Source organism: Nannobrachium achirus (genome assembly GCF_963921795.1).
Source record: "Nannobrachium achirus genome assembly, chromosome: 10".
Classification (NCBI taxonomy): Eukaryota; Metazoa; Chordata; class Actinopteri; order Myctophiformes; family Myctophidae; genus Nannobrachium; species Nannobrachium achirus.
The window spans coordinates 64,164,087-64,176,959 of NC_137819.1; the positions used below are offsets into that span (position 1 = coordinate 64,164,087).

General features: G+C 40.9%; 1 protein-coding gene across 1 annotated transcript in view; it reads left to right on the forward strand.

Moving 5' to 3' along the window:
- LOC308293224 (NACHT, LRR and PYD domains-containing protein 3-like) overlaps positions 1–12,873 on the forward strand; it is a 140,905-nt gene that overhangs the window by 99,117 nt on the left and 28,915 nt on the right. The window contains exons 9-10 of the mRNA XM_080735660.1: positions 3,526–5,329; positions 7,620–7,731. Coding sequence (XP_080591786.1) covers positions 3,526–5,329; positions 7,620–7,731 — 1,916 coding nt within the window. The remainder of the gene's footprint in view (positions 1–3,525; positions 5,330–7,619; positions 7,732–12,873) is intronic.

Sequence of the window (12,873 nt, forward strand, 5' to 3'; positions counted from 1 at the left end):
TAGTAGGGCAGGAGAGAGGGGTCTACCAGCACCCCAATGACATGTTTTCGAAACCTGTTTTTTTTGGACCGTTATGATGTCTAGTTATGATTTCTGCTTGTTGCCGTCGCCAACTAATGTCCCATGGGGTTCATTTTTAACCTTTTCTCACAACTATTCCCAATCTGAACCATACAATGGTCATAACAGAAAATGCCATAACGCTTGATGTAAACAACCTACAGGGACAAATGAACACACTTTTCTATATGATTTTGACCCAGGGAATTCATTAAAGTGGTTATTTTTTACATTTAAGCACATCTTGACCCTATTTCAGGACAGAAACGGCGAAGAATAACCCAAAAATGTTCAAAACACGTCTATACTTCTCTTTGTACAGATGAATTAAGGTGTATTCTTTTGATACCACAGGTTTTTTAGGACCCTTATGATGTCTAGTTATGATTTCTGCTTGTTGCCGTGGTCAACTAATGTCCCATGGGGTAAATTTTTAACCTTTTCTCACATATCCCCAATTAGTGTGGGGATTTAGGGGAGCAAATGCTAAATTCGTGCAATTTTGACTTAAAGCGCGAAATTTTGCACAGATGTAGCCCAGGGCTTGCTCTAATGATTTAGCTAGGGCGCCCGAGTCTGCGACCTTCGGGGTCTCCACAGCGGTCAAATCAAGTTGGGCTTCCATTGACTTTCTATACAGGAGGAAAATACCCAGAAAAAGATTTTTTTTCTGGGTATTTAAGGAGGATCTGAGGGGTCTAACTAGGGGTTTGTCATGATGCTGAATCCATTGCAGGCATTTGTTTTGCACAAAAAACATTCAGTGGGCTAGAAATGGCCTTAGAAAACAATACACGTATGGGTGAGTATTCATGTTAGTCGGAGGCCTTAGGGTTTTTTTTTCTCGTGCTAATCAGTCTAAAAGTTCAAGATTTTGCACAGATGTAGCTCAGGGCATGCTCTAATGATTTAACTAGGGCGCCCGAGTCTGCGACATTCGGGGTTGCCACAGCGGCCAAATCAAGTTGGGCTCCCATCGACTTTAGTGATGAAAAGTGATGAGTCATCACTTTTCAGAGTTGTGTGGGTGCTGTGGCGACCCCGAAGGTCGCAGACTCGGGCGCCCTAGCTAAATCATTAGAGCAAGCCCTGGGCTACATCTGTGCAAAATTTCGCGCTTTAAGTCAAAATTGCACGAAATTAGCATTTGCTCCCCTAAATCCCCACACTAATTGGGGATATGTGAGAAAAGGTTAAAAATGAACCCCATGGGACATTAGTTGACCACGGCAACAAGCAGAAATCATAACTAGACATCATAAGGGTCCTAAAAAACCTGTGGTATCAAAAGAATACACCTTAATGTATCTGTACAAAGAGAAGTATAGACGTGTTTGAACATTTTTGGGTTATTTTTCACCGTTTCTGTCCTGAAATAGGGTCAAGATGTGCATAAATGTTAAAAATAACCACTTTAATGAATTCCCTGGGTCAAAATCATTTAGAAAAGTGTGTTCATTTGTCCCTGTAGGTTGTTTACATCAAGCGTTATGGCATTTTCTGTTATGACCATTGTATGGTTCAGATCGGGAATAGTTGTGAGAAAAGGTTAAAAATGAACCCCATGGGACATTAGTTGGCGACGGCAACAAGCAGAAATCATAACTAGACATCATAACGGTCCAAAAAAAACAGGTTTCGAAAACATGTCATTGGGGTGCTGGTAGACCCCTCTCTCCTGCCCTACTAACACAACGTAAGTGTGTTCAGTTTATCAATGAATTGGTACACATCTGGCTCGCTGTCTGTGTCTAATCTAGCAAACTAATAGATTGACAAGAACCACATTTCTTGTTAATAAAATGGTTTATATAGCGCCATTATCCAAGGTGCTTTACATAGATTGTGCATTACATTCACCCATTCACACACACATATCACACAGCAATGTCAGAGGAAGCCATGCAAGGCACCAACCTGCTCACTGGTAGCAATAAGGGGTTCAGTGTCTTGCTCAAGGACTCTTCAACACAAACTCTGGGGGAGTCCAGGATCGAACTGCTGTTGATTCCCTTTGGGAACTTTCTGTGTTCTAAGATGGCAACTCTACCCCTGAGCCAATCCCTGCATGATGTTTATATTTTCATGGTGGCGCTAAACCAGCCCACATTTTGGCCTATACGTCTGAATCACTGATACCGTATGGCAACCCGGCCTGGCGGAGATATGCTCTCTGTTCTACTTATTCTTGTGTCATTTTTGGACAGTCATGGTGTCATATGTAATTTTCTTTTCTAAAAATGGGTTCTACAGAGTCACTCTCTAGCTTCCGCCGTGGACTGAAGACTCACCTCTTCAGACTCCACCTAAACCCATAGCACTACTGTAACACTCCCCCTTCCCTCAATGACCACCGATGACCATACACAAAGCTAGATAGCATTTTTAGGTTTTAGAAGTGTTTTACTGATTAGGTGTGTGGTCTACCTATGTTATTGTTTTTCTAGATTGATATTCCTATGCATTTGTTATATTGTTGTTAATGTACATATTATCTTGCTTATTATAGTGATGTGTATTACCTGCTTATTGTAAATCGCTGTAAACTGTTCCTAGTCTGGTTCTGTACAAACATTATGGACACAAGACATTAAACTATCAGCATTTGCACTGAGCCTTTTCATACACACACAACACCAAAACAATCACCACATGACACACAGGCACACGCACACACAGCAAATATAGACATGCAATTAGCCTACCTCCAAGCTTACAACACAATGCAGTGTGAGCTTGTAGATAGGTTATTATAATTATGATAACACCTTTTGGAGTATATGGCGGACAAGTGCGGTTAACTCTGATATAATAATACATATTGATATTATATAAGTCATTGTCTATATTCATAATAAGTTGTCTTCTCCACAGAGAGATGGAGAGCAGTGGTTGTGTTGCATAAATTATATCTTTGTAATTTATGAATGAAATCAACACAATGCAGTGGGAACATATCAATGATGGTATATGTCATATTATATGTACATATTAAATACTATTATACAGTATTATAATGTCTTAATGTCTCCACAGAGAGAGGGAGAGGAGTGGTCGTGTTGTGACAGAGCAGGCGTCCAAGGGATCCAGAACCACACCTGGACTGAAGACACCCAGTCACACCAGCAGTGGACACCGTAAGACTGGACACAATGTACATTAATTAACACAGTTAATAACTGAAATGTTTGAAATGACAGAAGACATTGTCAGACTAAATGTCCACAATGTGTCATCAGTATCCATGTTTAAATAATGATGCTAAACATGTATCAACTTTGTATGATCTACAAGCTTACAGATCAGCTTGTAAGCTTGTAGATCTGCTATTTGCTGTCAACATTTCCCCAGAATAAGGAAGCTGGGGTTTAAGTGGTTAAATTAATAATGTGCATACACAGCTGTAAGGATGTAAAGTTATAAATTCAACTAAATGTTTAAAATGTCTTCATTGTCTTCTCATAGCAGGTGTCAGTCCGCAGGAGGTTCTAAAGGTTTATAAGGTCGGTTTGAACCGTCTTGATCGTGTGACATACGTCACTGAAGTGCCCTCCCTCAGCAGCATCTACACAGAGCTCTACATCTCAGCGGGAGAGAGTGAAGGGGTTAATACCCAACATGAGGTCTGGCAGCTTGAGAAAACTTCCAAGAAGACCCTCCATGACCAACCAATCAAATGCTGTGATATCTTTAAGCCCCTCCTCCTTGGCAGAGACAAACCCATCAGAAGAGTTCTGACCAAGGGCATCGCTGGCATTGGAAAAACCTTCTCTGTGCGCAAGTTCACTCTGGACTGGGCAAGGGGTTTGGAAAATCAGGATGTCATTCTCCTGGTTCCCTTCTCATTCCGGGAGCTGAACCTGGTCAGAAATGAGCGGCACAGTCTTCTCTCACTGATCCATCGTTTCCACCCAGAATTAAAGAAGGTCACAGCAGAGCAGCTCGCTGTCTGGAAGGTTGGCTTCATCTTTGATGGTCTGGATGAAAGCAGGTTTCCGCTGAAATTCGAGAACATTCGCATTGGTTCTCATGTCTTCCAAAAGAATGACATCATTTCTGATGTCACAGTGACATCATCAGTGGACCTGCTGTTGACAAACCTCATCGAGGGGAATCTGCTCCCTAACGCCCTCCTCTGGATAACTACCAGACCTGCAGCAGCCAATCAGATCCCTCCTGATTGTGTTGACTTGGAGACAGAAGTACGAGGGTTCACAGACCCTCAGAAGGAGGAGTTCTTCAGGAAGAGATTCAGTGATGAGAAGCTGGCCAGCAAAATCATCTCACACATGAAGACATCAAGGAGCCTCCACATCATGTGTCACATCCCAGTCTTCTGTTCGATCACAGCTACCGTTCTGGAGGACATGTTGAAGACAGACGAGACAGAACAGCTGCCCACGACCCAAACTCAGATGTACAGCCACTTCCTGTCGGTCCAGACAAAGAGGAAGTGGAAGAAATATGATGACAGTCATGATGTGAATCAACAGCAGCTCATGGAGAAGGACAGAGAGGTTCTTCTGAGGCTGGGCAGGCTGGCGTTTGAACATCTGAAGAAAGGCAGTGTCATGTTCTACCAAGAAGACCTGGAAGAGTGTGGCCTTGATGTGAAAGAAGCCTCGCTGTACTCAGGAGTGTGCACAGAGATCTTCAAAGAAGAGACTGTTCAATCTGAGAGAAAGGTCTACAGCTTTGTTCATCTGAGCATCCAGGAGTTTCTGGCTGCAGTCTACCTGTTCCACTGTTTCACACAGAAGAACATGAAGAGGAACAGGAAGGTACTGGAGACGTTCCTGGGAGGAGGACCCTCGCTGACCCTGGAAGACTTCCTGTACAGAGTCATGGTGAAATCCCAGCAGAGTAAAAATGGCCACCTGGACCTCTTTGTCCGCTTCCTTCATGGCCTCTTACTGGAGTCCAACCAGAGTCTGTTAGGAGGCCTACTGGTTCAGAAAGAGAACCGTCCAGAAACCATCCAGAGAGTCATTAACAACCTGAAGAAGATGACCACTGAACATCACTCTCCTGAGAGAATGATCAACATCTTCCACTGTTTGATGGAAATGAACGACCACTCAGTACTTCAGGAGATCCAACAGTACCTGAAGGCAGGGGACAGTCTGTATACATCCCAGTGTTCAGCTCTGGCCGCCATGCTGCTGATGTCAGAGGAGGTTCTGGATGAGTTCAACCTGGACAAATACAACACATCAAAGGAGGGGCGATGGAGACTGATCCCAGCTGTGAGGAACTGCAGAAAGGCTCGGTTAGTAGAAATGTGAATAGAAACATCCTAGAGTCAATCTACCATTACAGTTAACACTATAATTAGAAACTAAGGTTGACACAAACATTCCAATAATACTGTCTGCGTAATAGTGACAGGTGGTATTTTGTGTACGTACAAAGTCCACAATAAAGCAGAGTAAAAACTAGAAAGATTAAATTCATGGAAATTGCAAGTGTGGTCGCAGTGACACGGGTCACGAGGAATCCACTGGGAAATGAATTCTGTCATGTCATTTATATTAGATACTGTGATGTCATTTATATTAGATACTGTGATGTCATTTATATTAGATACTGTGATGTCATTTATATTAGATACTGTGATGTCAAGTGAAGCATGACCAAAAGCTTCACCTTTCTGTTGTTCAGTCGTCCAACCTGGATAACATTACTCAGAAAGTTTACAAAACACAGCTTCACTTTGCTGGGAAAACATTCTCTGAGTGAATACAATAGTGTGTTGCTATAGCAACCACACTAACTAAACTAAGAGTATAAAATCACTGCTGGTTGAACCCACCAGACCAGTGGTTTGAACCCACTGACACTCAGTAGTGGAACTTAAAATAAAAATCACACCCAGCGTGAATTCAGTGGTGCCTTTTATGAGTTAATTAAAACGTCTGTCCGGACAGACTTACACACAAAGCCAAATGTAGGAGTGGTTAGCACTGCTCAAAAAGGACCAGATCATTATTATTATTTTCAATGGGTCTCTTTCACTCAGCTCTTTACATTTCTGCTATATTCTTTACTATTGGTTTGCTTCTAAATAAAGAGCCACGTCTGATTCATGACAGGCTGTGTAAAGCCTTGATTTGTGCATCTCAGGTTCATCAGATGATGAATTCCACCAAATCAAAATGTGCCTTCATGTGTTCATTTGCATTGTTCCCTGTTTAACGCCATAAAAGACATCCGGAATATGCTACGTTAAACCAGCTTCACTGTGGTGATAGCACTCTGTAGTACAAGTTCAAAGGCATCAGATCTATAAGCTTACAATGCTTTGCATCACAACACCTTAACCGCTTGTAGATCTGCTTTATTTGGAAATTGAGTCCCTCATGCAATGTCATGTAAACAACAATAAGCTTTGTGATGTGACAATAAATAATATTATATGGGTAATAATAATAATATACTTTTCCTCTTAATATTCTTAAAGATAAGTTGTTTGGAAGTGTTGTGCCTGGCGGCTGAATAAAATTACTATTACCAATGCTGTAGTAAAGCTGAATATCTGAATACAACTTATAAACAATGTATGTGTGTCGGTGCTCCGCCTCAAAGCCAGATCAAAGCCTGCAGCTGTGTTGCCTGACTGCTAGCGTCCGACTCAATCACACACTTCGTTTTGGGATTAGAGTCTGAAATTGAGGGCAGACATTCTATTTCGGCGGGGGGGGGGGGGGGGGCTAAAGCCTATTGACGTCACACACACACATACACACATACACACACACACACACGCGACGGCGACGTGGCGTGACATTGCAAAAATACGTTATTTCTCATAACATATTATATGTCTGCATGTTTACGTTAGTGCAAAATGGTATTAAAACGTGAAGAAACGGCACTATTTCATAGTTTATTAAAATAATACGAGTCGAGTCTGACTCCGCCATGACAGTTTTCACGGACCAATCATAGTCCACTAGACTCTCACGTGGGCAGAGGACACCAATCAGAGTCCACGAGCGAGTCTCACGTGAGCTCAAGAGCTCTGTTTGGAGGGGGCTGGGACCGGAGCAGCCACACTCGTGCCCCAAGCATACAACCCTGATTGGCCCATTCAATGCGCCCGCTCTTTGGGCGCTTTCGAAATAGATTAAAATGTGTGCAGCTTCAGTCCACACTACACACCACCCACCAGCAGGGGGTGGTGATGTGCGGACTGAAGTGTCAGGCTAGCAGCTGTGGCCCAGCTTGAGGAGACAGGGATGAGAAATAGAGAGACTGAATGCTGGTCTCTAGCAGCTTGTTTGTAAAGCTTTTACACGGTTTAGGCAGTAAATATGCAATGTAGTTCAGTATTCATTTCATACCTTTAACTGCTGGTTTAAAATCTTTGATATCAATATTGTTATCTTCCTCCATACAGTCATTCTGTGCTGTCAAGTGGTGTCGTCTATTCCACACTCTGCTCCGCTAAATACTGATTATGTCTGGATAACTAGATAGGAGATATTTTATTTAACTCCCATGACGGTGAACTGTGGGTAATTTGTTTTGATAATCTCTTATTTAATCTGCATTTACAGACTTGTTGGCTGTGACCTCAGACAGACAGAGGTTGAAGTTGTGGCTTCAGCTCTCAGCTCTAATCCTTCCCATTTGAGAGAATTGGACCTCAGTAAAAACAACCTGAACGACTCAGGACTACTGGAGCTGCTCTGTGAAGGACTGAAGAGTCTGCACTGTAGACTGGAGATTCTACGGTAAAATACATTTACCAGATTTATTTCTTCTTCTGTTTTATTATGCACTTTACTTTATTAATAAGCTTGATATCATGGTAACCCAAGCCTCTGTTCCTGAGTAGACGTTAAAATGACCCCAAACATGTTTGAAAGTGTAATATCCGTTTAGAGGTAAATGTATAGATTATTTCGTCATACAACGGAATTGTGCACGAGAATAGCTGATCTACAAGCTCACCCGTTGTAGCTATGCCACAGTTATCAAGCTTTACTGAGGTACACAACAGATCAACATACTGTATAATCAATATCCTGCATCTACCTACTGTACCAATCAACTATCGTTCTATTAGCCTAGGCATGAGGTTCCCAAACTGAGGGTCGGGACCCCCAAGGGGGTCTAATCCAGATGATTAGCTTAATGTGAAACATTGTTTTCTCACTCAACAGTAAACAAACCAACAAACAGTATACGTGTATACAGGTCACATTTATAATGTTACATTTTAATACCTTTTAAGACCCTTTTAACCGTTTTAGTGCCAGCCCCTAGATGGCGCCATAGAATGCCAGACTGTCTCTCATAGGCGACTGCATTATCATCCGGGGACTCACGTTGCAGTGACGCGCGTGCTCACGTTCGTGCACGTCATGGAAAGGTCCCGGATGAAAAGGGCTACAGATTAGCTATTATTATTAGCATTTTTTAAAGATCATTTTTAGGCGATTCCGCCGTAAATAAACCTCGGCGCGCCTCCCTAAAGACACAATCCAGAGATATGGCCCTTCAAAGATGTGGGTTTTCATTGGATTCGGCGGCGATTCGGCGATTCGTTCGCGGGTAACGGCCGGCCGGGCGGCCCCCGGATTTGGAACTCTGGATTTTAAATTTAGGCTCAGGCTTCAGAAGGCCTCGGATCATTTTATTCATTTCATTAAAAATCCCGAACATGTTCGGGATAGGCACACTGGACTACGTTCCGGAAGCGGCGCTGAACATTGGGGGTCTCAAAAATGTATTTTAAACCATTTTTATAACGAATATATCGTCAGACCATGTAAAATGGCTAGCTGGCTAGCGTAGGACGAGCCAGGACCACCCACGGCTCTACAAGCAGCTCAGGGTAAGTAAATTAATAAAAAAAAAAAATGTTTTGGATTGAACATATCCCGAACATGTTCGGGATAGGCACAGAATGAGTTAACACCAGATTGGAAATTGTCAAATATTACAGAAGGAAGAGGAAAACATTGTGATAATAGCCAATCTACAAGCTCACTGCAAGGTGTTGTGAGCTTGAAGTTTGGCTATTTTCACAAGTTGAGTCAAACTAAAAACAACATGTTTGTCCAAGCTCCAGATTCAATCATTTTATTACATCTGCCACAGTTCACCAGTTGAGCTTCTTTACTCTGTTAAAGGGACATAAAAACAAGAACCATTTGTTTTATGTTAACATTATACATACATACATTTACAGAACGATAATATAACACTTCTTATATCTGTGCATATCTTACTGCAATTTTTGGAGCTGCTGTTTTCCTTTTTTTGGGGGGGTTGACAAAAAAAACTATTAGCAGCTCATTGGATATTTGTTATCTCTGTACCTTTGGTCCACTATTACGTAGACAGACTATATTTAATATTCCCACCACTTATGGATGAGGAGTGGTTTAATCACTCTTATAACTCAACTGTCCAGCTGGTGGGAGCATCACTTGCATTTCCTGCTTCTGTCTCTTGTCTCTTCACATAACCTCCATATTGTAGCTTATGAAATGTTATAATATTGGGGGAAATGCAAACTAACGTTGTGTCGGTGCTCCGCCTCGAAGCCAGATCAAAGCCTGCAGCTGTGGCCCAGCTTGAGGAGACAGGGATGAGAAATAGAGAGACTGAATGCTGGTCTCTAGCAGCTTGTAAAGCTTTTACACAGTTTAGACAGTAAATATGCAATGTAGTTCAGTCTTCATTTCACACCTTTAACTGCAAGTTGAAATCTTTGATATCAAAATTGTTATCTTCCTCCGTACAGTCATTTTGTGCTGTCAAGTGGTGTCGTCTATTCCACACTCTGCTCTGCTAAATACTGATTATGTCTGGATAACTAGATAGGAGATATTTTATTTAACTCCCATGACAGTGAACTATGTATAATTTGTTTTGATAATCTCTTATTTAATCTGCATTTACAGACTTGTTGGCTGTAACCTCAGACAGACAGAGGTTGAAGTTGTGGCTTCAGCTCTCAGCTCTAATCCTTCCCATTTGAGAGAATTGGACCTCAGTAAAAACAACCTGAACGACTCAACTCTACTGCTTTTTGCTGGACTGAAGAGTCTGGAGATTCTACGGTAAGATACATTTACCTGGTTTATTTTGATCACTTCTGTTTTATTATGTACTGTATTATATGAATATAATATGAATGTTGTGGTGAGAATGTATTAATAAGCTTGATATCATGATAACCCAAGTCTATGTGCCTGATTAGAATAGCTGATCTACAAGCTCACAACTCATTGAGGACGCAACACTTGTGAGCTTGTAGATCGGCTATTTTCGACATGTTGTACAGATGTGCCATTTCAAAACTTCACACATCCTGCCATTGGCAAGACAGTAGATTTTCAGGGGATTTTCATTAATGTTAGATTGTAGATCAGATATTTTAGATTGTAGATCAGATATTTTTGTTAGTTTCTGAAAAAATAAGCTTTGTTCTCCAAACCGGTGAAAAAATGCATTTGCAGGAAACTTTCTGGAAAATAGCAGTAAATACTGAAGAGTTGAAACAGCATATCTGTAGCTGTAGTTATCAAGCTTTACCGAGGTACGCAACAGATCAATGCATAATCAATAGCTTGCATCTAACTACTGTACCAATCAATTATCTTTCTATTAACCTAGGCATGAGGTTCCCAAACTGAGGGTCTGGATCCCCAAGGGGGTCCCCAAATTATTTTGGGGGTCTCCAGGTGATTAGCTTAATATGCAACATTGTTTTCTCACACAACAGTAATCAAACCAACACACAGTATAAGTGTATACAAGGCACACTTCTAAAGGAACAATTTAACAGACTTTTAGGACCTTTTTAAAACCAAATTGGACAAATTGTCAAATATTACAGAAGGAAGAGGCAAACATGTGATAATAGCTGATCTACAAGCTCACTGCGAGACGTTGTGAGCTTGTAGTGTTCACAATATGTATCTGTGGAGTCAAACTAAAAACAACATACAGTATCTTTGTCCAAGCTCCAGATTCAATCATTTTATTGCAAATGGGTTTGGCAAAAAAAAAAAAAAAAAAAAAAAACGATCAGCACCTCATTGGATATTTGTTATCTCTGTACCTTTGGTCTAATATTATGTAGACAGACTGTATTTAATATTCCCACCACTTATGGATGAGGAGTGGTTTCATTATTCTTATAACTCAACTGTCCAGCTGGTGGGAGCATCACTTGCATTTCCTGGTTCTGTCTCTTGTCTCTTCACATAACCTCCATATTGTAGCTTATGAAATGTTATAATATTGGTGGAAATGTAAACTAATGTTGTGTCGGTGCTCCGCCTCAAAGCAAGATCAAAGCCTGCAGCTGTGGCCCAGCTTAAGGAGACAGGGATGAGAAATAGAGAGACTGAATGCTGGTCTCTAGCAGCTTGTTTGGAAAGCTTTTACACCGTTTAGGCAGTAAATATGCAATGTAGTTCAGTCTTCATTTCACACCTGCCTTTAACTGCTGGTTGACAGCTTTAATATAAAATTGTTATCTTCCTCCGTACAGTCATTCTGTGCTGTCAAGTGGTGTTGTCTATTCCACACTCTGCTCCACTAAATACTGTTTATGTGTGGATAACTAGATAGGAGATATTTTATTTAACTCCCATGACAGTCAACTATGTATAATTTGTTTTGATAATCTCTTATTTAATCTGCATTTACAGACTTGTTGGCTGTAACCTCAGACAGACAGAGGTTGAAGTTGTGGCTTCAGCTCTCAGCTCTAATCCTTCCCATTTGAGAGAATTGGACCTCAGTAAAAACAACCTGAACGACTCAGGACTAGTGGAGCTGCTCTGTGAAGGACTGAAGAGTCTGCACTGTAGACTGGAGATTCTACGGTAAGATAAATGTACCCGATTTAATTTGATCACTTCTGTTTTATTATGTACTTTACTTTATTAATAATCCTTACATCATGGTAACCCAACCATCTGTGCCTGAGTAGATGTTAAAATGACCCCAAACATGTTTGAAAGTGTAATGTATAGGCTACTTCGTCAATCAACAGGATTAATATTAATAAGCTTGCGCAATCAAAGGGATTGCACAAAAGAATAGCTGATCTACAAGCTCATAATGCATCAAGGACGCAACACTTGAGAGCTTGTAGATCGGCTATTTTCGATGCAACCCGTTGTAGCTACGACACAGTTATCAAGCTTTACCGAGGTACGCAACAGATCAACATACTGTATAATCAATATCCTGCATCTTCCTACTGTACCAATCAACTATCGTTCTATTAGCCTAGGCATGAGGTTCCCAAACTGAGGGTCGGGACCCCCAAGGGGGGTCTAATCCAGATGATTATCTTAATGTGAAACATTGTTTTCTCACTCAACAGTAAACAAACTATCATACAGTATAGGTGTATACAGAGCACATTTATAATGGTACATTTTAATAACTTTTAAGACCTTTTTAACACCAGATTGGAAATTGTCAAATATTACAAAAGGAAGAGGCAAACATTTTGATAATAGCCGATCTACAAGCTCACTGCGAGGCATTGTGAGCTTGAAGTTTGGCTATTTTCACAAGTCGAGTCAAACTAAAAACAACATGTTTGTCCAAGCTCCAGATTCAATCATTTTATTGCATCTGCCACAGTTCACCAGTTGAGCTTCTTTACTCTGTTAAAGGGACATAATACCATAGAGATTTTTATTTTTTTATTTCTTTATGTTAACAATATACATTTACAGAACGATAATATAAGCCACTTCTCATATGTGCATACTGTATGTTTAAATAAGATATTTGGAGTTGGTGTTTCCACTTTTCTGGTTTTGACAAAAA